Source organism: Oenanthe melanoleuca, chromosome 6 (assembly GCF_029582105.1).
Source record: "Oenanthe melanoleuca isolate GR-GAL-2019-014 chromosome 6, OMel1.0, whole genome shotgun sequence".
Taxonomy (NCBI): Eukaryota; Metazoa; Chordata; class Aves; order Passeriformes; family Muscicapidae; genus Oenanthe; species Oenanthe melanoleuca.
Genome location: NC_079340.1, coordinates 8,742,435 through 8,768,864, shown reverse-complemented (window position 1 = coordinate 8,768,864; position 26,430 = coordinate 8,742,435). Strand labels below are relative to the sequence as shown.

At 39.2% G+C, this 26,430-nt stretch overlaps 1 protein-coding gene and 1 long non-coding RNA gene across 2 annotated transcripts in view; one reads left to right on the top strand and one right to left on the bottom strand.

Annotated features, from left to right (window-relative positions):
- The first annotated feature begins 236 nt into the window (after positions 1-236).
- Positions 237-7,995, top strand: LOC130255220 (uncharacterized). Its single transcript, XR_008840880.1, has 3 exons — positions 237-431; positions 6,120-6,247; positions 7,102-7,995. It is a non-coding gene; the product is annotated as an uncharacterized LOC130255220 (long non-coding RNA).
- A 5,826-nt stretch (positions 7,996-13,821) lies between these two features.
- OPN4 (opsin 4) overlaps positions 13,822-26,430 on the bottom strand; it is a 33,529-nt gene continuing 20,920 nt past the window's right edge. The window contains exons 4-13 of the mRNA XM_056495641.1: positions 25,839-25,972; positions 24,482-24,685; positions 22,485-22,656; positions 21,532-21,696; positions 18,895-19,002; positions 17,586-17,766; positions 15,909-16,055; positions 15,331-15,399; positions 14,858-14,893; positions 13,822-14,013 (exon numbers count right to left, since the gene is read on the bottom strand). Of these exons, the coding sequence (XP_056351616.1) occupies positions 13,822-14,013; positions 14,858-14,893; positions 15,331-15,399; positions 15,909-16,055; positions 17,586-17,766; positions 18,895-19,002; positions 21,532-21,696; positions 22,485-22,656; positions 24,482-24,685; positions 25,839-25,972 (1,408 nt within the window). The remainder of the gene's footprint in view (positions 14,014-14,857; positions 14,894-15,330; positions 15,400-15,908; positions 16,056-17,585; positions 17,767-18,894; positions 19,003-21,531; positions 21,697-22,484; positions 22,657-24,481; positions 24,686-25,838; positions 25,973-26,430) is intronic.

Genomic DNA, 26,430 nt, shown 5'->3' with positions numbered 1-26,430 from the left:
CGCCGCCGCCTCCGGCCGCGCAGCGCTGCCCGGGCCGCGCCGGGCGGGTCCCGCCCACGGACATCGGCCCCGCAGCCAGAGGGCGGCCGCGACCGGGGCCGAGGGAAGCGCTGAGACCCCCGCCCGCCCCCGCGGCGAGGGAAGAGCCGCTGCCCCGCAGGTGGAGCCTTTAGAGCGCCCGGGCCGCCGGGAGCGCCGCGCTGAGGGAGGCGGCCGCTCCCCGTCCCGCCGCGAGGGGGCGCTGGGTGGGCGAGGCGGCGCGGGAGGGGATTTGCCTCAGGCGGTGGCGCAGGGACCGATCCGCAGGAAGCCGCCGGCGGCGGCGTGTAAATATCCGAGTTTGGGCCGAGATCACCTCGGGGCCGTGGTGGCAGAGCAGGAAGGTGACACAGAGCTGTGGGGAGCGGTTCGGCCGAGCGCCGGGGCAGCAGGTATCCCGGGGGGCGGGCGTTCCGCGTCTGAGCCCTCAGGGAAGGATGCGAGGGATGAAATGGCGGCGGGAGCGGGGGGGCTGCGCCCGCGGATGGGACCAGGAACGCTCTGGAAGGCGGCGAGGGCGGCCGGGAGGGGCTGCTGTCCTGCCCAAGTTCAGCAAAAGCTCTTGAGCCTTGTGCGTTAATGCTTTGCGGGCTTGGAGCCCGCAGCCTTCGGCCCCCTTCGCTCGCCGCCCGCTGCCTTCAGCCCCTTTGCTCGCGGCCGGAGCACGAGTGAGAACGGTGGTTCCTTTCACTGACCCCTAGGAAAAGTGGAAGCGAGGTTGTTTCCCCCTACTGATTCACTGGTGTTGATAAGCAATGGTCGTTTTAGTTAAGTGGGAAAGTTAAAACGACGTCCCGAGAGGAGACAAAGAGAAGACAGAAAATGCAGAACGATCAATTTAATTGCTCACCAGGATACTGATGCTGAGATGAGTAAAGAGATTGAGTGAGCCTTGTGGTGCCTTCACATGGTCCTGCTGAGTGCTGTCGAGGACCAGGCACCCCGCTCTATACATCCCTCTATGCAGCAGTTCTGTTTGGTTTGCTTTTTTGGCTTATGTTACGCTCCCCAAAGCAGCCCGCAGAAAGCTGTTTTCTCAGTGCAATGACAGAGCCACTGCTTTATGAGTTTGTTAAAAACGGGAGAAAAAAAAACCCAGAAAAGCTGTTACCGAGCGTTGAACCGCTGGAAAGGCGTGCGGTGCCCCGTGGCATCGGAGCCCCCTGGATGTGCCAGGAGCGAGGATTCCCGGCTGGGAAGGTCCCGTGAGGCTGTGCCGAGGGGCCGCGCCCGGTCAGCACCAGGGACAGGGCGGCGGGCCCGGGGGAGCCCCGCGGTGGGGGCCGGGATAAACAGCGATGGAATCGCTGCAATACACAGCCCGTTTGAGAAGTTCCTCAGCTCCAGCCTACTTAAAAGGGTCGCAATTCAGGGTTTCGGGTTTCTTGTCTTATGAAACCTCAAGTCTCTTTACACTTTAAAGAACTGACGCCTCTTTTGGTCCAATATGCAGGATGCACAGACAAGGCTAGGAAAAATGTATCTAAATTATTTCTGTATTTATACTTGGCCAGAATTCATATGGATTGTGACTTAATGGCAGCTGCAAAAATATTCCACTGACAAGTTGGCTTATATCCCCAAGGGAAACATTTTGTGATGAGGTGAGCGACCTCATAAAGTAGTATATTAGGCTGGAAAGCATGATCCAGATGGTGGGAAATTATGTTTATTTCATGATGTTCTGTTAAATTATCCCATTCTATGTGTGATAGAAAAAGTCGTATTTAAATTTAAGGACTCCTACCTGAGTCTTTCCAAGGCTTTCAATAACCTGATTTTCTGGTCCTTGGTAAAAGTATCAGCAAGAATGACTGGGAATTGGCCAATAATCCTATTCTGATGAGTGATGGAACAGTTTTGCTTCAGACTTTGTTTTTGTTTGAAACAGGATGAAATACACTAGCTTGTATGTTTCTCCATAGGTCACGCAAGGCTGGGGAACTTGAAAGTATGGGAGCTCTACCTGCTCAGCACTCTCTAAAAGAGCCTGCAGCCTGTTCCCAGAAACTCCTGCCTGTCATTTGGAGGGACAAAATCCTCCATCCCATTTTTATAGAAAGCACTAGTGACAGTATTAAACTTGTATTTTAAATGATGTTTCGGAAATATGTTGCTTACCTACCAATGGTCTTGGAATAGTTGCCTCTTAGTAGGAAAAGCTGAGCACTGAGACTACACTGGCTAGGCCATCTTGTGCAAACAATCCTATTTGCTTTCTGGAAAGTAGCTTACTGATAGATTTAGCTGTCCATTTTCCTCAGTGATTCACTCAGTGTGATTTGCCTTTCACCCAAGAGTTTCATTCCAGTCTGGCCAATTTCCTTTACTGGAAAATTCAGATAGTTCTGTCAAGGGCTAATTTTCTGCAAGTCTTTCCCCTGGTTTTTCATCTTTTCTTCTAATGACAATCTGATCTCCCAAACTGTTTCATCATCTGTTAAGCCTCAGATCAGTCTCAGTAACATTGTTTTCCTTATAAATAGGCCCCTGATTTTTCATACATTTCTGCAGTATGGTTTCATTAGGTTTGTTAGGTACTTTAGTAAGCTGTCTGCAGCTTATTTGCAGTATTTTTAAACTGAAGCTGCAACCACCATGAATGGAAACTTAAAAGAATGACTGCTACCCAATAAGGCTGGCCTCCACAAGTACTGAGGGGCTCCTTGCCAATGATGATATTAGGAAAATTATCAAGTGAAGTACAGACATTGCAGCACAAAGTATGGATATGCCTTCTGCTGGGATAGTGCTTTTGACATCTTATCACCCTCCCTGCCCAGCTGAAGGGGTTCTGAGTTCCGAAATAACCTAGTGATGGGTGTGGCTTTCTGAGAGTCCCTGCTGAGGAACAAGTAACTGGGAAGATACTGCCTTTGGTTTGGATGGGCTGTGTAGGTGTTATTTCTCAGTAGCACCACTGATGTGACTGTTCAGACAGAAGTGCTAACATTCAGAGGAGTGCAGATCTGGCCTGCATTTGCACTGTCATTTACCCAGACTGTGACAGCTCCAGTAAATGAGGCTGTTCCATTTGTGATTGCTTAGCAGTTCTGATTTTCCCAGTTCTTTTGCACATGCTGTGTAAGGGGGCAAGAGAGTCAGTGGTTTTTTTCCTTCTGTCACTGTCAAATAAATGGGCAATTTACAAAGCAACTCACAATTTTCACTTCCCTTCTGACAAAAGACTAGGAGGAATTTCTTTGAAATTAGGACTGTCCAGTTAACAGTCTGGTTCATGTGAGATTATGTTCTGGCATTGGTAAAAAATCTGCCAAAGGAATCTAATACTTTGGATCTCCAAAATTATTTTGTTTTGCAGAAATTTTACAGAAAATCTTAGGAACATGTAGCAAGCACAGCTCAGATGAGGATCATATTTTTAGTGGCTCTACTTTAGTAATTTTATCCTTGTAAGATAGAGATTCATCATTCCCATTTTCAGTCTTACTTTAATTTTTTTATTTAATTTTACAGGCTTCCTAGTGTTGCTGACATACTAAGAGCAAAACAAATATGCAAACAAAATTATCAAAATGTGAAGCTGTTACATATAGTTCAATAGAACATTGTGAATCACAATTCTAGAGTGTCGCTCAAACATGAAAAAGAAGGCTGTTCACATTATAACCTCCTTGGATTGTTCCTGTCATTTTCCTGGGCTATATTATTAACATAGCATTCCTGGTATAGGCTGAAAATAGAGTTATGGCAGTAGGTAATTCAAGAGGGACTAGGTAATTCAAGCAGGATAAACCCTAGAAATGCTACTTGACTTATAACTCTCATCACATTCATGCTAAATTTGGGCTAATCTGGCTCCAAAATGCCAGCACAAATGTTTTGTGCACTGATTTTAGATAGAAGAAAAGATGGAATTCTCTTAAAAATATTATTTTCAGTTAGTTTGGCTAAATAAATGTTGTCCTCTTAATTCTAACTCACTGTTTAACTGTAAACACTAAGCTGTAAATGCAGGCTCTTTGTATAAAGGGAAAGGGGAATCTCTTCCCACTTGTTTCCTTTGGTATTTCTCTGCATCTCTGTTGAAGATTGATTAATCCATCATTGCATCTTTCTTACAATGGGCACTACTAATCTTCTGTTTGAGTATGCAAGACCTTCCTGAATTTGCCTTGCAGTACTCCAAGAGTAAATGATATGACCTTTTACAGATAATCTTGGGTACTGCACTGAATTGAATTGAATTGAATTGATTACTTGATGCCTTGAGCTGATGATTTTTTCAGTAGATCTCATTGGTTTATTGAAGCAGTTTTCATTGGGACATCTGAAAACTGGGATAAACTTTGCTGAGGAAACTGTGAGCTAAGTTTTAACTTAGCTGCTGCTGGAGCCTGAGTGGTGGTATATGTTTTTCTTCAAAGGGTAGCATCTCGGTGCCCAACCTTGAAGAAAGATCAAGAATATCTTGATGGTCAGGTTCTAAATAGACTAGACAGTAACTGAGCAATCAGCTCTGCCCTTGCACAATGTTTTCATGCAGTAAGCAGAGCGAAGGACTAATAAAGAAAGGCACTCTATGTGAAAAAAAATGTTCAAGATCATATCTGTACAATCACAATAAGTAAAATAAATTTATTTTGTAGCTTTATTGGAAGCTTCAGTAATTCAAAGTTTGTTTAGGGTCAGCTAAGCTTTCCAACTGAGTTTCAGTGGACTAGGGGAAGACAAGTGGGATACTGTCTAAGGATCCTATTTAAAAAGTAAATTGTTTCAATTCCCCCATTGTTTGAAACAGTGCCTGAGGTAACAAGAACAGAGCTCTCAGAAAAGTCAACAGGAATGTCTTATTCTTTATTCAATTTTTATTATTTTGTTCTTCAGCCCTTTCCTTTACTTGCTGGATATAAGTTGTAGAGGGAACAGAATAAAAGTTTCAGTGAGGAGCTTTTTTCTTCTTATGAGCTCTTTCAAGTTTAGATCAAGTGAACTAGTAACAGTCAAATTTTACTGAAGTCAAATAATTCTGCTGGAACCAAGCCACTAGCTCGTGGAAGGAGGAAGCAGAGAAAGACAAGTGCCTGCAAGTTAGTCACATGTTGAAACAGAAGGGATCCTCTTGACTTGTCAAATCAGCCAACATTTTGAGTGTAATTTGGTGTAACTTGCACTGTATATGTAATAGCTGTGAGTGTTGCATTTGGGACTTCCAAAAATTTTCAGTTGTTGAATGTCCTTTGGACACCAGAATCCTTTTTCAAATCCTTTCTCTTGTCTCCAGTCCTGAGCTACAAAACTGGAGAATAAATAGTAGTATTGTGAAAATTTTAAGTAGTCACAAAGACACAAAGTAGAGGATGTTACTTTATTGCTACTGGACTTTTTGGTTTTTAACTGAAAAATTTAGAACTGATTTATGATCCCCATGAAGTTGTTTAATTACCATGATTTTCTGTTCAGAGAATTCCCCTAAAGTAGTAGATGAGAAACCCAGTTCCCATGAGGCTACAATTCACCTTGTATAGCTGGATTCACTGAATTTGCTGTAAGTCTTTACTGGTATCATGCCATTCCTACTTGTATGGCTGTTCTGGTAAGATATCTGGCCTTGACGGTATTTTGGCTTAAGAAATGCCCTGATCCTTAACCCCAAATCCTGTGTTTCCCAGAAATGGCTTCCAGTGATGCTGGATAGTCAGCTGAGTTATTTTGAAAACTGCTGCAGTAATTTTATGTTTAAAAGCTGGAATTCAGGCAGCTCACACTGTTGCCACGTTCATGAACTGCTCTAAGAAACAATTGTGTTTGTACTGTGACCCGTGAAAATGGAGCAGGTTGAGCTGTGATGGAACTCTTTCTATTTCAGGAAACAGGACAATGAAGGGAAGCTGCAAGGTGCAGCTCTGTAACACGTGCTGTGGCCTCCTTAGCCCTGTCCTGAAATGGAATTTCACATCATGTTGCATGGAATTGACATGCTTTTAATTCCTCAGGTGAAAAAACTGGTATCTACAGTGCCTAAAGAGAGCAGCTCTTTTTGTGTGAGACTTACTTCTCATCTAACTGACCATAATGATCCTGAACCTGAAAGGCTGGTGTGGCTTTTTCTTTTTCAGAGGAATGATTTTCAAAAGGAATCCATGCAGTGAATGTGATGAACCACCAATCTACCAGATGCAACTACCCCAACTCTGTCCTTCATCAGATTAAGTTCTCTTCTTACCACACTGAGCTGCAGCAGAAAGTGAGTTTTAACAAGTGCATCTGGAAAATAGCACTTTGAATAAGATCTATCAATACACATTAAGGGTTCTGACATGTGCTTCTGTTACTCAGAGGCTTCAGCTGAGGACAGCAGCATCAAAAGGATTCATATTTTAAAATCACAGTTGGAGGGTTATTATAAGCCTAGACTCCATCTGTTTACATGTTAAGGTAGAAGCATAAATAGTTCCTTTAAAAGCCAGGAGGGAGCTGTGTTTAATTAACGCTGGTTTTGCTACCTGAGGGCTTTGGGGCTGCTTGGAAGGGGGATACTAGAAGTGTGAACCATTAAAAATTAGAAGAGGATGGTGATACTGCTGGGAGGGCTTGAAAGCAGGACTGTCCATAGGATGAGTGTCAAGGAATATCGACTGCAGGACTTACAGGTAGAAGGGAGCTGAGTCCTGATCAAGAGGTCAGGGTTTGAAAAGGAAGTGAGGGGAGGAACAGCTATTTCTTAGCAGCTTCATGGAAAGGGTAAGCAAGGGCCTTCCCTCTGGCCCTGTGAGTTAACTAGAGAAGAGTTGATTGGTCCCTCATTGCTGGAGGTAGGGAAAATGAGAAGAATCTCTAAGATGTGGACTGAGCTAAGCAGAATTTCTACAGTCTGCACAAGACAATGAAGGTGAGCAGTCACACTAAGAAGGAGCTTGTAAGATTAGATCTGAAACTTTTTGTCAAAAAGAAAACCTATTTTTCTTTGGTTTTTAAACCTCTCTTTCTTTTTACTTTCTGTTTTCTTTTTTCTTTAAAGGTGAACTTTCATAGCATATCTAGTATAGATAAATAAGAGAAGAGGTATTACTGAAAACATTGTCATATGTTCTGTTCTAGGGTTATCTGTTTGCAACCATGACCAGTCTAGTGTATACTATTGTATACTGCTGGGACTCTGATGAGAGCTGATTTCCTTGAAGTCACAGGTCAGCACTGGACAGTTACCTTAGAGATTCTGGTGTACTGTGATAATAGCACATGCTCCAGCCACTAGAAATGCTTCTATAAGCTTTTAAGAGTATAGTCTTATTTTTACCTTCTTTCCTTCTTCTCATGGTGAGCCTCACTTTATTAACAGTTCTTGGAGTTCAAGCTTTGATGAATTGCTCTATTTTGAATCCTTTGATATTAATGGAGCTCTTTTGTTAATGAAAGTAGAAGTTGGTCCTGAAAGTGTAATTCATGTCTGGACAGGGCAGAAACAACTGTCTGATATTCAGAGCAGGCTAAACAATACAGTGTTCTCCACTTTTCATTCTAGGCATTCAGGGAAGTTAGTGGAAATCTCATTTATTTGATTTTGTAGTGCTTCACCCAGTTTATGTTACCTTTGTTTCCTGGATGACACTGCTGGTCAAGGATTCCCTTCTTCTGTGAACAATTTCTGCCCCATTAACAGAGCAGAAAACCCTAAAAATGATTTTATCACTTGTTTGACTTTGCTCATGTCACATAGGGCATTTGATCAAAAACATCTATACAATTGCATGCTACATATTTTTCTTAGTTACAGCTTACCAATAAAATGCCTGATTCTATTTAATTCTTGCTACCTATAAACAACTGAAGTCTGTATGGTGGACATCAGTAAATAATTTCTGTTGAGAAAAAGAATGCCTATGCATCCCTTATCCCCTTCACCAACAATCTCTCTCTTTCATATGTGATCGTGTAGTTTAGATAGTTTGATAACTGTACAGTAAAGGAAGAAAATGAGAATAAAATAAATGGAAAAAAAAAATTCTATTTCCAGTTGTGAATCTTGGAACAAACTGTAAAAGCTGAGAGTAGCCACATGATGATGAAGAACATATTATCTCTATTTTACAGGCAGAAATACTTAGATATGAGAAGATTAGGTAATTTTTCCCAAGGTCACACAAAAAACATGGAAAAATGAACAAATAGAATCTTGAAGCTTCTTGAATCTTCAAATTATTATTCGTTTTTTCAGGACTGTCAATCCTGAGCTTGGTAAGGGTTTGCTATACCAAAGTGTTTTCTGCCTTCTACATCAAATCAACTTTGCAACTCACCTCACCTATCAGTATTAACCTTGGCTTTAAAAAATCTGAAACTTAGAAAAAATATTAATGTAAAGTTCCATGGCATTTGCAGCAAATACTAGTCTGGAAAAATATTTTAAAAATTCACTGACTTTTAGTACTGACCTAACATACCCTTAACTCCCTCATTTCACTTGTGTGTCCTGAGGGGTTGTGTAAGTATTTATGCATATGATTAACTTTAGACATCTGAAAAACTTAATAAGAAAGCAGTTTTACCAGTTTTACAGCAAAGGGTGCATCTGGGTGTGTTTAATACATCTTTGAAGTACTGAGGCTTTTGAAGAAAATGCTGTTACATTAGAGGTACAGTCGCTTCCTTTGTAACCTTTCAGGCATGGCCCTTGTGTGGAAGGGTATAGATTTTCCTTTTTATTTTCCAGTCAGTGGAAAATATCATAGCAATTCTAAGTATGCCCATAAGTGTCCCATAGCCTATTCAGGAAATGTTCTGTGGAACTTTCCATTGGAGACTATGTGCTATACAATGATGTAGTCTCAGGACTTGTGGAAGTCACAGTGAAGTGTAAATGTTGAGGGAAATGAGCAATGACTTTGCTTTTACACTGTGGGTAAAACATGCCCCACAGAAATTCCCCTTAGCAAGTTATTTACATAGATGCCATGTTTATTTTTTTATGTGCATGATGAGCTTTACTCTCAGGTTATGTCTTTGCACTGGCACAGTTTAACCAGAGCTGCAGCTCTCTCTGCTCTACACCATACCTAAGGCTTGACTCAAACCTGATAAAGTTACACATTCTACCTATCCTCCAAGCTATATCAGAAGACCTACTTAGGCCGTTTTTGCTGTGCTTCTGAGTCATAGATCTGGTGGATTATGACTGAGTATGGATTGCAGTATGCCAAATAAAAGGGGGTCTTATAAAGTTTCTCCCGTGTAAAGTCTCCTTGGCAAGGGTTAGTTAAGATTTTCCTGAAAGTGATTGAAAATCTCTTTGGTACTGAATCTGCATAAATACAGGTGTCTGTGTAAGTTTAAAAAGCAAAAAGCAAAACCAAAAACAACAACAAAAAACCCCCACCAAAACCAACCAACCAACCAAAAACCCCCAACGAACCAACCCAACTCTCTCCCCCTACCAAAAAAAAAAACTCACCAAAAGACCTCAAAAACCAAACCAAACCAAAAAAAACAAAAACAAAAAAAAAAAAAAAAAACCAAAAAAGAGAGGTGAATCCCTTCCTATTTTTTCCACAGCCACTGGGGTAGTCCTACTATTTACCCCCAGTTTCAAGTGAATCTTAATTTTGAGTGCGAATTTCATTGCCAAAAGAGTTTGTAGGGTAATATGCAAACTAACCACCATGAGTCCTTGTAGTCTAGTATCATGTGATTCTGACATCTCTATATTCAGTGAGTGAGTATTTTCTTACACTGTTGTGACTCTTGCAGCATTTTCTTTGCTCTGCAAGCTGGGTATGTCGAATTCCTGTGCTGTGTCTCCAGCAGAGCCCTGGTGCTGCCAGAACTGCTGTAAACAAAATAAGTGTTTTCCTATAAAACGCAAACAAAATTTTTATAACTGGCTTGTATCAGACTATTAAGCTGGATTTGCTGTGGGGAAACTTTTCTGCCTTTATTAAGCTTACGCTGATGATCTGCTCAGTCTGTTCTCCTTAGAAGGGAAGTAAATAGGACAGCTTGTAAATCTTGTCAACTGTGAAGTTTGTATAAGTTTGAAAATGAGCATTTAGGTTATAAATTCAATGGGGTAAATAATCATTGAGTGTACAGGAGCATGGATCATGTCTAAAGTTGCTTGGAATGAATGACACTATTAAGAATTTATTTACTTAAGACTGCTTTTATATAAACCTATTTATAACGTTCATATGACATTAGCAACTCCAAGGCTACAAACACAAGTGTTTGAGCAGAGATACTTGTTACCAGCCACTGAAATACCATTGTCTGATAGTAACACTGCATTGCAGATATGGGCCCTCTCAGAAGTAGTTTCAACAGCAGAGACAGACAGGTGCCCTGTCAGAGTTATTGAGATGGCAGCACCTTTCACAGAGGGATCAGAGGATGAGGGAACATGGCAGCACTTCTTGGGATGGCCTGAGGAAAAAATGGCACCAAGTACCCTGAGGAAAATGGGCACATGTGGGAATGGTGACTTAACCATGTTATACCCTAAAGCTCTAGAAACACCCAAAAAAGCATCGGAGGTGTCTTTGTTTACTTCTGAATGTCATGCTTGCTGTGGGTTTTGCACATAACTTCAAGGAAAATACTGTTTGCTATTCTGTCTCACTTGAGAATGTGTGAAATGTCAGTACTCAATGTCATATTCCATGATGACACTTTTTAGTTCAGTGGTGGGTGTAAAAAAGTTTCCAAAAGTATGGGATGTGACTGTAACCTGGAAAACACAGGGAGTAAGACCCTGGTTGTATGTGAAAATTGGATAGATTGGCAATATGTGGCTGCTGCCTTATGCAGTCCTTCAGTCTTGGCTTGTAACAGCCATTCATTACAATGGCTCTTGGCACATCCATTGCAGGTCCAGCAGTAGTGACCAATTGCTCAGCAGTTTTGCAGAATTGCTTGAATGATCAGACCAAACAGTTTCACTGGTGACCCAAGCCCGACTTTGTGCCCCCATGAAGGGGCAGAGCTTGTGTGTTAACTCCCAGCACTGCTTGCCATTGCCTTTGCCAGCAGCCTGCTCTGTGAACAGCTGCTGGAGTACAAAAGGCCAAAGGGAGGTGTCTCAGATTTGCCCTAGTCCTGTCACACTCCAAGTCACTGGAACTTGTCCAAGTGCATGGTAAACTACAGGCAGTCTCTGCAGAACAGCCTGTACAGTTGACTTTAAGTGAAACGTGAATCATCTCAGTCCTAAATTATTTTAATCCAATCAGTCATCTGTGTTGAAGGGTGTAAAGAGACAGCAAAACCAAGAGAATGGCTGCCAAGTGGAGGATACAGGACACAAATAAATCTGCTAGGATGAGATGAAATATGAACTAATAATGATTTATTACAAATGCCGCAGGGTTACAGTGTGGAACCACTTGTAGAGATATTCAGATGAGATGAATTTTGTAGGCTTTCCCTTGTACGATTTTTATAGACACAGCAGAGGTGAAGGAAGGCAAAGCAGTTAGCTACACAGAGAGTACACACAAGGGTTTTGAAGTGCTCACAAACAAATTCTCCCTAATTAATATATGCTTTGCAAGTCTCTTGTAAGTAGATGAGCATGAACAGCTGTAGTTCTTTTTATAGATACAAACTAATCTCTAATACATGTTGGAGTTGAAGGATACAGAGAACAACATGCTGTGGTTTCGTAAAGCTCTTCTAGTCATGGAAGTATTCTTTTTATACCCTCTAAAAGTGTAAGGGAATGCAGAAGAGTGCAGAGTGCAGTCCTGAAGAATACTGCTTGGAACTAAATAATGACTGGAGCAAAGGATCTAGCTATTAGTGACACATATCATACTCTCCTTGTTAACACATCAATCAGCATGTGTGAGTTAGACCTATTTTCTTGACAGGTTCCGTCTTTTGTGACCCATATGAAACAGGCAGCTTTTGCTAATGTTTCTTCCCATCTTTTAGTAGTGTCAATGGCCTTCATGACAAAGAAAGAATTACATGTTTCATTTTTTAAAATATTTTTAAAAGCCTGAGCAATAAGTCATAATAGAACTCCTTAGACTTGAGGAATATCTCTGAACACGCTTCCTGTTTGAAGATGTTTTCTCTCTTCTTTCTCCTTATTGCTAGCTGTGTATTTTATCAGTTTAATATTGTCCTCTGCTGGGAGACAATATCCTGTCGTGGTAGGTGAAGGGAGATACTGTAACAGCTCCTTTCCATCTCTGATGCCTGTGATTTAATTTACATTAAAACACTGTGGATTTTGAAGAGTGTGTTTCTTTTGACAGTTTATAATCAGCCTGAATGCCTCACTTTTTTCATGTTCGCTTTCTAACATTTGTCTGCTGCAGAAATCATTATCGCCTTCATTTTTAGTTTTAATAACTTTCCTTTTAACAAACCTCAGTTTGACTTAAGTTTCCAGTAGTTTACTTCAAAACAATGCCCCAGACCTTCTGGAACCCACTGATTTTCCCCTCAAAATAATAAGCTCATTACATTTTTATTGATTTTATGATGTGACATAGGGAAGAATTGATTTATGTAGGACAAAATGCCATTCTGGGTTCCCTCCATTATTGCAACCAAAGGGAGAACTGCTGGAGGGCCTAAGGGAAAGAACTGTTTCAATAGTGCTTTGTACCCTGTTCTGTTGGGCTCAGTCCCACTTTGGAATTACTCCTATGAACTGGAAATTAATTTTGTTATCTTCTTCTTATACACTAGAAGAGACACCAGGGAAAATCTGAAAGTCACTATTGATAGAACTCTTTCCCTTTCCTTTCAGAGGAAAGAAGAACAATCTCATGGATTTAGTCACTGTAGAAGAAAACCCTTAGCTATACAAATGCTGCTGTTTAGAAAAGGGGAAAATGAAAATACCAAAGTGAGGATGATGTGGATTCCATACATCTCTAGAACAATTACTTATGGGGAACGAAACCTTCTCCTCCCAATATTTACTTTAGAAAAGATCAAAGGGTAAACAACTTTGAAGCATCAGAAAGCACATGTATTGACTCACCTATAGGACATTTCAGTATAAACATTGATTTGTATTCTGCATTCTTTCCTGCTAAAGGAAAGTCAGAAGGAATTTCATAATAATCTCTTATAGCTCTGGGGAAGTTAGCTGAGAATGAGTTAAAATCATCTCTTAAGCCACTGTTGGAAAAGAAGCTAAGTATGGAAAGGACCCGAGCCTTTTCCTCAAGTGTTACTCCTTTCTCATTCCCAGTCTCAGGAATTAAAATAAAGATATGAGACTTCAAATTACTGCTGAAGTGCATTGCCTTTCATTGGATTGTAGAAGAAAATGGGGGAAACGTGTCATTAATAAGAGAAGGGAGCACTGACTGTGTAATTAAGTTTACATTTGGTTGAGAAACTTCAGAATAATGAAGAAACCATCTTCAGGAAATAATGTACATCTACCCCCAAATTTCTCAGCTTTAGCTTTGTAGTAGCTTTGAAGTTAATAACACTAAGTGGACAAAGCCAGTTTTGAATATCATACTTCTCTTTCTTCTCAAGGAAATCCCAGAAGGCTTCTAGGTAAGGTCTGTACAGTGGTAGGAATGTACGTGAACAGAGTAAAATCCAAATGAAAGAGTTTTTTTTCATGAGCTGCATAAAGAAGAAATACTAAAATTACAGTGTGACTCAGATCACGAGGTGATCCCCTGGAGAGAGTTCTGATGCTGAAAAGATCACTCATGTTTTCATCCTTGCTTGTCTTGTGCTGTGTCTTTGTAGGAGCATTTCAGACCAGTGTAGGAAGGTTCTCTGGATTCAGCCAGTCCACAGCTGTTCCAGAGCTGTTGGCTAAGGTGATATTCTGGCTTGCACCACTCAACTGCTGGACATCTTGTTCTGCTTGTGACTTCTTGATTTAGGGTACAGGAAACCAGAGTTGTATCTAGAAGGCAGCTCTACTCCTTGGACACTGCTGTATGTTACCGTAATACTGGGTATCTGGGCTGAAGATGGTCCCTGGTGAGACTCTCCTTTTCTTTGTCCAATACTGTTCAGGCTCTCACTTCTCTAAAGGATGCAAAGATTTACAAGAAATGGACAACACAAACATCTACAAGGAGATCCCATTGAATCATCTATAAAAAATTACATATATTTAGCACTTTGCTACTCTCCGTGGCTGACTGAAAAGCAAATTTAAATGATGGAGGGAAAAGTAGATCTGAACATTTAAAAAATATTTCGTGAATAACTTATGAAAAAAAAAACCAAAACCCCACCTGTTAAACAAGCATTAAAGACTATGCATTTGCTACTTAAATTTGCTACTTAAGTGCTGGTCTACATTGAAGAAAGACCAAGTGAATGACAGCACATTCAACCATGAACAGAAATATTGTGAACATGGTCAGATAGCCTATGAATTCAATTGAGTAAAGAGTTTCTCCATAAAGAGGGACTGCTTGGGGTCATTGGGCAAGAGGTGATGTAAAACTTAGTGTTAACAGCATGAATAATTTGAAGAGGGACATAATGAGGTAAAAATTGAGGGAAAGATTAATTAGCATTTTTTTGATAATACGAGATGTTAGCTGTCACTTGCACTGTTCCAAAAAATCAGTTAGGATGAGGCTTACAATAGCTCATAAGGATCATTGCTAACAATAGACAATTTAAGGTGATTGTATTACACTGGGGTTAGTGCTGCAAAGATAAAACTGCCTTGTTTTCATCTGTCAACTCTTTGCTTTTATTTCCATGTCTGCTGAGAATTAAGGCAAGTTGACTCAGTTGTGAGAGATGTCAGATATTTTTACCCATGTGCTGTAGCTGTGTTAGATGAAGAAGAAACAGACATTAATGCAACATACATCTTACTGAATAGGCGACATGGCATGTTTCAAAAACTGACCTTGATTTCCTCCAAGCTGCATGTTTTAGATGTTTGCTGCAACCCAAAACAGAGAACATTAAATAGCTAATATCATCACTTTGTACAGCAGTACTTGCCTCAGGACTAAGGCTGTCTCAGAGGTACAGCTATCAGAATGGCTGTCTCAGCTTAGCATATACGTCATTAATATAAAGATGGCATGAAGTTAATGCTTCCATGCTCCACTAAGGAATTCACAGACCTCATCAGAGGACTTACTAAATTCAAGAAGTTATTCAGGTTCCTTGAAGAAGTTGAACTTCGGAAAAAATTCTACAGTTCCTATGTTCTCCTTCTGCTTAGTTTCAGAATGGTCTACACTTTATGGTCGTTTTCTGCATTGTGCTGCGAATATTGTGTAATTTTTGCATCTCAAAAACAACTTAATTTATGCTCAGGGTCTGGGATTGTCATTAGTTTTTGTTGCCAAATATTAAAATAATAGTTCTTACAGTAGGTGTAGCCATGTACTCTGTGATATTCAATTCCACCATCAATATGTCATCAGCATCTACAGCTGTCTGAAAAATGAAAACAGATAAAACAGATATAAATGGCATAAAGGTATGTTACGATATCTGACGTATGCAATATGCATCGGGAAAAAAAGGACGGCAGAGGACTGACTGAAAAGTAGTGATATGTTAAAGACAGTCTTACTTTTTACATCTTACCATATGTGTTCATTTGGTAGCAAATGGTGAGACAACAGAAAGATCGACCAAGTAATTTGGACAGTGAAAGACAAATATTACTAAATACACACTTAAAACCAAACATGAGCCAACTCTCCATTCAGATGCTAAGTTCTCTAAAACACCAGCAGAAATGCAATGAAGACAGCTGAATAATGAACCAGAGTGGGAATAAAAAGCTGATGACCTTTTACAGCCTCTAAGTCATTAACTGTGTTAACTTATAGGTTATCTGCTTCTTCTTGGCAGGAACCTTCATTATTAATTACAGCACAATGTGCAGATTTTTTAGCTTGTCAGTTGTCAGAGAATTTAAGTATTACACAGTCTATTACCTTCCCACAATTCCCAGAATCCTGGCTTGTCAGTTTGGCTCTTATGTCACTAGTCTGAGTTGTGTCTTTATCCGTTTCATAGGAAATTTGTCTTCTGGCAAGTCTGGAGAACATACTGGGAGTATCAGGTTCTGTTTCAGTACAGCCCTAAAATTAATACAGCAAAAACATTCACTCTATGTCCCTTAGACTTTCATCCAATTTGCTCCAGTTTTACCTATACAGAAATCATAAAAGAGATAGGCATTGTATAAAATACATTTCACAAAAGTTCTGACATATATAACTTCATAAAATGTTTGCTCATAAGATGTACGAATAAAACTATCAAGTCTGTTGCATCTAAAATTCAGCTTTTTTTTTTTTTTTCCTCCACAGGAAGCACTGCAAAATTTGAAAGAAAATAGTGTTTTGTTACAATCTATTGTTGAAACTTCTCTGATTCCTCTTGTAGCTCCAAGGAGACAGTGTTTCCACAGTACTACCCACTTGGGAAGCACAGGTGTTTGGAGGAATTAGGGCCAAAGTTTCCAAAGTGGCTTGGGTGAAAGCAGAAATAAATAGAAGGAAATGTCTCAGGACTGCAGAATAAGTGCTTTAGAAATCTTTGTTTCAGGAAGGAGTCCTGGGTTTATAAACTTTGTTCCAATTAATGGGAAAACAAAACCAAGTTACTGAGGGGGTCTGTTATTTTTTAAGAACCAAGATTCACAGAGTAAGAGATGCAATATAAAGATGTTCATTTTCTATTGGCCAGTTTTAAAACCTTCCACCTGACTGGAGGCTACAAGCCAGAAGAATTTCATTTTGATTGGATGGAGAAGTCAAAAGAACAGAGAGGGCAAAGAAGTTGAAATGTCACTATTAACAACAACTGTCAGAATTCAGCACTTGGCTGGATTAGATATGATTTTTATCCTAACTGTGAAAAAGAATTGCCAAGAAATTTTTGTCTTTTCAGTTATTTGGAAATTTAGTTTGAAATTATTGCAATGAACTAACTAATATGCTTATTTAGTTAGTAGTATAACTTTGAGTTACAGGAGGGAATCTGGATGCTTGCCCCGTTTTCAGCTGCTGTGTAAAACATTTGTTTTCCTTTAGACTGGCAGCAGCAAGCTGTTGAGGTCTTCTGTTAGAAAGATTCTGTAATGGATTTACTGATTTGTCTAAATCTGATTATTAAAATATTACCAAATACATCCCACTTTCAGAAAGCATTACCAACTTCATTACAACCTTGCTTTCACTAGAGAACTATTTTGTGGCTAGCAGTTTCTTTTTCTGTCCAGACTGCAAATCTGTGGTCAGACAAGCACAACCTAAAAGTATGATCAGACTTTCAACTGAGCTCTGACTACTGCATGCTTCCTTTACTGTTAAGAAAGTACAACTTTACTGTTATTGGTAAACTTTACTTTCTAAAATTCCTGTTGTTCCATTTTTCCACTCCTCTTTCAGTGTCACCAACCATCAAGAAGAAAATTATCTACATTCTGTTTTTATACACTTCAGCCTTCTGTCTTTAATTTCGCTTTGTCCCTCTACTTTCTCTGGAGCTTTTATAACAAGAACCATAATGCATTTCATCTAAAGAATCTACCATTTGGAAGGAATCTATATGAAAATTAATTGCTTTGCAATTAAAAATGGGTGTATGGAAAGTGTCTCCCTTACTGATTCACTGTCAGAGAGAGAAGACAGTCTCCTTTTTCCTTTCTGCAGCCCACTTGTCTCAGAAGACTGGCTGGTTACGGTCGTTCGTCTGGAGGAGTGGTAACTGCTGAAGGACCGTGAGTCTTTAGGAGAAATTCTCAATAGGGGTCCAAGGCAAGGAACATATGTTGCAATGGCTCTTCTAATGGATAAGAGGTAGAACCAGTCAGATTTTTTTCTATTAGCACAAAAATTCAATCATCATAAACAATGCATTTATTCAGAGAGATGAGCTAATGCTGCTGGAAAATTACTGGGTACAAAAAGAGTTTTCCAGATATCAGATATCTCATATACAATCACCCTGCAAGATCACTTATTCACAGTGTTCTGCAGAACTCAAATTTATTGCCTGGCAGGGATACGGGCATTAAAATATAAGTCTTGGAACTGAAGGGAGCTATTAAAACGATATTTTATCTGCTTTCAGCTTAATCAGGGCAAAAATAAAATTCTGTCCCTTTAAACTGAACCTCGCAGAAGTACTACATAATGAATTATTTTAATCTTCCCCTAAGCAGCTATTCTAGCTCCTCTTACGCATCTGTTTGCTGGCTATCTGTAGAGTTGTACAGAATGTGCATTCATATTACTGTATTACTTTGCTCATGTGCAGCGTTAGGAAACGTTGGCCTAGCTTTCCTCTTCCTGCCAGCCTTCCCCACGTAGATGCTCCTGCCCACCTCTTCTCTATTCAGTTTCTCAGTAGGTCTTTGTAAGTGGTGAAACAACAGCCTATATGTGGCTTTGCTGCCATCTATCAAATGCCATTGCCTGCATCTGAACTTGGAGTGGTAATGACCTCTCATCCTACCTGTCAGAGAAAGTACTACCTGAAATATGAAAACATGAGGACGATGCAGAAAATAGGGAAGAGGTGATTTGGCTCACTGTACCTCTCTCACTGGCCTGGTTAATGTAACAAAGTGTTATTTGCAACATGGCCCGATGTCTGCCTCTCATGAAGACAGTTAAAAATTTATGGCATTTTCCTTCGATATGGAAAAGTTTCCATCTTCTCTTGTGCAACAGGTAAATACAGATCATTATCCATAAACATCTGTAACCACCATCTGCTCAGTAGTTTGTTCCAAGTACAAATTCCACTGACATTTCTATGGCATTGAGGAGTGTTCCTGGGGAGGGCAAGGTGTATGACAGAGTTAAAATAAGCAGGTGAAGGAGAGGTCAGGCACTAGTCCTAAAAGTGACAAATTTACTCTGAGATTTTCTTTGCTAAATTAAGCATAGATTGTAAGAGTGAACTTACCTGTATTTGGGGTGAGTGATGGCATAAATGATGGGGTTATGGATGACAGAAGCTTTGGCAATCACAGCTGGTATGGAGTTCATGAAAGGTGTTAGGACATGGGAATACCTAAAGTAATGCAAACACATCATACATTTACTATTGAGTTCTGCATTGTCTGTGGGAAGACAGTGTTTTAAGGCTCTAGAGACAGTAAAAGGGGAGTTCTGCACCAAAACAGTGAGAGAGCAAATTCTACATCCTCTGCCTGTAAAGATCAACCTCAGTCTAATTTCCAAGAAATACGATTTTCTTTGGGCTTCTCTGGCAGTACTTCACTACTATGACTCAGGATTGTGGTAATTTCCATGTTGTTTAACCTAGGGACAATGACAGCTTTAAGAAGGCCTCACCATCCTGGTGAGGAAGTTTTTCATCATACTGTGGGAATATATGCACTCTGTGATGATGTGGAAATGTTTTGCCAATTGCAATATAGGAACCATTTTGTCAGCTGCCTGAATGTTGAGATGCCATTTCACCTCTTAAGGCTTTTCCCTGATAAGGATGTTCTCCATGTGCAATTTTTAATCAGGTTTAATCAGGTTTCTCCTGATCATACTTTAAAAACATTGATTAGAGGTATGAATCTTCACAGATTCTGGATAACACACAGTGTGACCTTAGTGGAATGGAGTTTTTGACCCTGAGCTGAGACAGTGTTTTGGTAAGGCTGTTGGAGAGTTTGGCTAATGGAAACAAACAATGGCAAAGCCTTGTGTTTTGGCTAATTATTCCTGTGTTTAAACTAAGAATTCCCAGAAAATGCAATGTGTAGACCAAAAATATTAGTGAGCATGTCTGTGTGCTAGCTCACTATTCCCCATTCAAAATATTTTCTAAAGGAATTAAGGTTCTTCCTTCCTTTTTCACAGGTTGTTTCTCTGTCAGATGAGTTGTCTTTAGTCCAAGACTATAGATGCAGACTCCATGTCTGCCTCCCATATGTAGCATGCAGCAAGATTTTATCTGAGTCCCTTGCAATAAAATGCCACAGAAGATATCCAGACTTGGTCTATTAGTCTCTGAAAAATCCCAGTAGGATTGCCTAAAAGACATAGTCAAGAAATGGAAAAAATCTGAATGAAGCTATGTTGCTCCCCAGATATCTTTATAAGAAAAATCTGAAAATGCTAATTTCTAACATACTGCAGAATTATAAAATTGTTCATTTGTTCAGATTTTTGTGAGTGTGAGACATGGAGCAGAAGTCAAGTTCAGCAGGTACTTGATCCTCCTAAGGCAGATAGTGAATCGTACGTGACAGCACAACAGTTCTACTTAGTGGTCAGCTTAAAGCATCCCCTAATTTATTTTCTTTTAGGTCTTTTACAGTACTGCAAGGTAGCTGTGCTTCATTTCTGTGTCTCCTTGCTTCTCCTCTATGTCTAATTGGTCACATGTCACAGTGGAGGATGTCCAGTACCCGAGTTCCCCTTTGACAGGAAACGAACACTAGGACACATGCAAAGGATTTGTGTTTCTGAGTGAGGAACGTTTGCCTTCATGGAAAAAATGTTAGTTGCAGCTGTCTGCATACAAAGGGAGAGAATCCACTTCCCTCAGTATTTTTTCTTCTTCAACCTAAGATATTACAAGTGCTGTGTTTAGGAAACTGCCTTTCTAAGCAGGGTTTGAGACAAGGCCTCTTCCTTGGGTGTGTAACAAAAATCACCCTTGTCTCCCAAAATGCTCCATCATGAGTAAATTTGAGCTGTGTGTCAATTTTAGGAACACATACTTTTTATTTCTGACATGAAAAATACTAAGAGAAGTGTTTTGTGCTGTCATAGGAATCATCCAGGTGAGGTTTTACGGGTGACAAGTCTTCCTACAACACATAGTCACACACATTTTAGAGAGACTAAACTGAAGCACAGGAAAATTCACATCTCAAGGTGGGAGAAATAATCACATAGAGCCAAGACATCTGGATTCCCCATCCATTACTTGTGCCTGGATTGTATCAACTCTTATGTCAAGCTACATGTTTTAACACTGTCATGCTTCCATTGAAATTGCTGTATAAAATGCTGACAATTAAATAGTTGAAGAACGTGCTTTGATGATTTATATTTATGATCTTTTATATCCAGCATAATGTATGTACTAATTTTGAACTTCCTTATACATGTAAGGAATTTCAGCAGTTTGATGTAACACAAAAATTCATATACTTCTGTAGATTAAACAAGATAAAAAAGGGAATCAACCCCTGGGAGGATCTTTTTAGAGCGCTTTATTTAGCATTTTCGTGCTAAATAAAATTCAGATAGTTCAAATATCCTAGCATAGAAAATGCATTCAGAAATCTTCAGCATGGCAGTTTATGTTTCCAGTAATAATACTTGTCTTGTTGTCTTTCTCTCTCTCTCTCTTTTTTTTAAATTTTTTAATTTTTAAAATTTTCTTAAAGTCAAACTAAGAAAAAATCAGTCAGCATATGACCCATTTGTTAAATATCTCCTAAATATGTGAATGTTTTGGACACGCTTCAGACATTAAACATGACAAGTAGCTTTGACTTTCATCTGTCTTTTACCATTTCACATCTTTTGCTTTCACTGAATATTCCTTTGCTGATACATTTATAATTACCCAGCAAAAGCTACCAGAGCAACAACAGAGTATGGTGACCAGGAAATGACAAAAAAAAAGATGACGATGAGTGCAATTTTGGCCATCTTCCACTCATTTTTCATCCTCTGATACTGTTTTTGGAACTCTTTATTTCCACGTTTGCCTCCAAATGTCTGAATAGACCTAGGGAAAATAAATTTACAACAGCAAGAAACAAAGGTAAGTAAGGGAGCAAATAGCTTCATGAAGTGAGGCAACAATTGCTCTTCTGCTACTTAAGGCTAAAACTCAGGCACCTTTATTGCATGCTAATGCAAGTACATGACCTGTCCTTCACAATTTGATGTACTTTTGTTGCACTAATCAATGGCAAAACCCACATGTGCTTCAATGAAAAAAATAGCCCTGTACCAAAAGATTTTCCACATAATGCAGTTATTTAAGCCAATTGAATAATGCTGAGTTAAAAACTCGGTTAGAGGAGATCCTCTGGGATCTATGGAACTGGTATCTACAGATGGCACATGGAGTGGCAGGCTGCCCTTTACTTTTAAAGCAACAGCTTTTTGTTTCAAGTCCTGCTATTAAACCTTTAATCTCCTATTCACCCTTTTATTTTCTTTTTTTTTTTTGTAATTTATAATTCAATTCCATCTATTTTTCTGTGAAATAGTTATTGATACACGGTCATTAGGTGTTTCTGAGATCCCTTTTGTGTTTATTCTGGTTGGTTAATTTCTGTGCTCTTTTCCATGTTGTTAGATAATATACTGATAAGCTCCGGCCTAAATTCAGGAATGGCCCTTCTTGACTAGTGACAGAATTCTCATTTGGTTTTCTGTTTCAGTTGTGCTTACAAAATAGACACGAGAAATGTCCCAGTTTTCTTCTATTATTTCTTTCTCTGTTTTTAAGAAAATGAACAGTTATTTAAACACAAGGATAAAAATCTAAGACTGTTGGCTACTTACTTGTTGGCCTTCTTGATAGCCTCAAAGATAGAGACATAGCTGTATATGATAGCAATCAAAGGAATGAAAAAGACAAAGCAGAAAAGCAGCATCGTGTAGGCACGGACTGATGGTGTGAAAGTCATGTAGTCCCAGGAACAGGAAGTCAGCAAACCCTCAGGAACATAGGCACCTAGAAAGGAAGACAGGAGAAGGCATAAACCATGAAGTGATTGTTATTCTGAGTGCAGAATTTAGAGAAGATACTCAGAATAACATGGGATTTAGTCCTATTTCTCTTTAAAAGGATAAACAATTTTTCATGTGAAGCACTTTTGTATTTTCTTTTATTTTGTTTTCCTATTGTATTTATGTTTAGCAGTCTGAGACTTCAGAAAATGGAACTTCAGTCTTGAATATTGTTTAAAACTCATCATAGTCAAAGGGAATCTCTCCAAATACTTATTTGGGTCTTGGCCCAGGTCTGTATTGTTTTTAAATATCTCCATTTCCTATCAAATTGCTTTCTTCCTTTCTTTTTGGAATCAAACTAATTGCTCTAGGTACCACTTTTTTAAGTGTGTGCAGATAAGAAAAATTTACTGGGCAAATGAGAAAGTTTTATTGTGTTGTCCAAATTATTTTGTCGTGAAGTAAAGCTGAGTAGAAGTAAAAAAAAAAAAAAAAAAAAAAAAGTCATACATACCTAATGCTCTGCCTGAAATAAAATGTATTCTCTTTATAGGAACTGTTTTGAACTCTTCAGTAAATAAACTGGCAGTAGCAACATCTTTTTACTTTGGAATTTTAACTGTTTACGCTGATATTTTCTGTTCCGCTCTCAAAAATATTGCACCAGATGTTCTCAAATGCATCTAATTACAGTGTGAGAGTTCATACTGTGGGCACTATTACAATCTAATTACAAGATAATAACACCCTTCAAGCAGTTCTTCCACCTTCTTCAACTGAAAATCTATAATCTAAGGCTATATTGTCATTTTGTTATTCTAACAGCTTCTCACTCAACCAAAGACTGCTTCTGTCAGTATTGCAGTTTGCCTGCTTTAAGCATGCTTCATGTTTAGGGGGACCAGAATGGCAATAATAAGACAATAACACAACTCTGCTGAAGTTCTACTCAGTACCTGCGTTGGTTGTTGCAACCTTTACTAGTCTTTACTGTCCTCTACTAGAACACGTCTATGTTCTCACCTCAGTTGGCAGACACATTCTTTTCTGGAATTAGGGAGCATAATGGTGGGCTGGGGTTTTGAATGATGAGTTCATTCTAACTTCGTGACTGCAACTGGTGACTCTTGGGAAATAAACTTAGTGGTAGTGAGGTAGATTCCAGTGAGGAGGAATAACAGAAATTCGTTTTGTCACAAATTGAAATGATGAAGGTGCTGTACGAATGTTCCAATTTCCATGTGTAAAATTCAAATTTACTAAAGCATTTTAGTTACTACTGAATTACATGCTTATTGGAAGCCAGTGACAATAGCAATGACTGAATGGAGAATGTAGGCAACATTAAGTGCAATTTGTCCATCCAGAACACAGTCAGGACTTACTGAAGATCTCCTGGCACAAATGCTCAGACTGTATTCATCTTTTATGTGAATAAAAATTGACACTGCTGTCTTAGCACCGCCGGAGATGAAAATTCATCAGAAATAACACAAATACATTTATTTAACATATATTGTTGAATTTTATTCAATGGGAGTAGACATGGGATAATGAGGAGGCACATTCTTCATGAATTTATATACTGTTTTTTATGCAGCTAGTCATGTACTTAAGAAAAGTGCCACTGTCATATAACATGCCCACTGCATTCTTTTCTTTTGTTTAGAGACCTTCAGTTTCAACATGTATTTCATATATTTTTTTTTCAAATTGGTCTATTTGAGCTTTGTATGTGAGCTATTAATTCAATCCTCTTCTGTAGCTTTAACTGGTCTTTAATCCAATGCTATGAGGGCAAAAAAGTTTTATTCCAGTTCACTTACTCCATCCAAAGAAGGGTGGGAGACTCCAAGCCAAAGAGTACAGCCAGACTCCTACCAGGATTATTAGGGCCTTCTTCTTTGACGTCACTCCAACAGAAGCCAGAGGTTTAGTGATGACAAAATATCTGTCCAAGGCAATCACCATCAAAGTGATCATAGATGTAATGCCAAAAAGAGCTCCGCAGAAGGCATACAGCTCACAGCCTTGCAATGAAGATGACAGAAGTAGCAGTGAAATTAGTCTACCCATGCTGATTATTTCTAGGAGGGTTCAAGTCTGTGTTTCTTATGAACTAGTGGAACTTTCTGGAATTTGTAAAGCAATGAAACTTGAGTTGTCCTGCAGTCATAATGCTACTTCAAAGCTGCTGTCTGTCTTGCTAATTACATTTTCCATGGAGATAAACTTCAAAGATTTTGTTTGCTTCAATTGCTGGAGACAGTAATACTTAACATATTTTTACTCATTGATTTCTGATGTTTCTAGTGCGATCATTTCAGCAGTCCATTTATATCTTGTTTAACTCCAGTTTTACTGCAGGTCCCATAGAAGCAGCTGTTTTGCTTAACAATGGGATATAGTTACTTTGGTACTGTTCATATCTCAAGGGCAGCGAAACTGAAGTAAATATGAATATATTAATGAATAATTTAGCCAAAGTAAATATTCAGACTATGAATACATTAATGAGTGATTTTAATTGTTCAAACAACCTAATGATTAAAAGCAGTAGTTTGGATTAGTTTTAACATGTACAGAAATGAACACTTAAAGGAAGTAAAATAAAATATGCTTTTGGTCATCAGAGATCAAAATAGCAATTTTACTTCTCTGAGTTTCCTTTTATGTCAGTACCTGTTCAAGTCTTCCTCTTAAACAATTATATTGGAAGAATGAAAGCACCTTCATTCCACATTTTCTTACTACACAGGAAGTGTTAACATTTCTGTTGTGAAAAAAATCAGGTTTTCCAGTCTATCTTACCTCACTATGCCAGGTGCAAGACCCAGAGCAGGTTATTTAGAGGGGCCTTTAAGCTGGTGTGCTGAGGGGGAGTGCTCCTTTGTCAGACGACTCCAACAGTAACTAAGTCATGAGGTGATTGGGGAAGAACACTGGCAAGATAGTGCTATGCCTCATGTTGCCAGTGATGCCTTTGTCTCGTTAATGTAATTTTCCTCTCATGATGGCAGTGTATTTATTGCACACAGACACAAATATTCGAAGAAATGTTTGTGTCAACACTGAAACAGTGTTGAGAAATGTTCTCAATATTACAAGAGTACCTGAGGATAGATTAACTGCCACTATGGTAAGAACATACATAGTGAAATCTTAGAAAGAATATATACAAACCTTTCTCACCAAAAATCCAATGTTTGTAGAGGCTGCTGGTGAAAAAAACTGGAGACTGTGTAATAGACATCAGGAAGTCACTAATAGCTAGATTGATGATGAGTATGTTGGCTGGAGTCTGAAGGCTTCTGCTCCTACAGAGATCAGAAGAAATGTTGCTAAACACTTCTGCACTGTTAATTATGCTGTTACTTGTTCCTGTGAGCTCACAAATACCAAGGAACACTACATGGTAAACTGAAGCAGAGTGCTTCTCATTTCCCTCAAGAGGGAACACAAGAAAGGCTCAATTTTACACCCTTACACTCCTGTGGACTTTACAGGATTGTTTTGATAACCAGCTCAGTGATGGGGATAAATCACACTGTTCTTCAAATATTCTAACCAGTGCACAGCATGTCCATGATTAACAAGAAGTTAAAGTTGATGTACACTATGGATGTCTTGATCTGGACTGTGTTAAGCAGAAGGGGCATGCATTTTCCACTGCTGATAAGATCAACAGTGACTTCCTAATACAGGGATTAAGCAAACTCACTATGAACCACATCAAACACTTTGTTTTACATCAGTTCTTCACTGTGACTCTTAT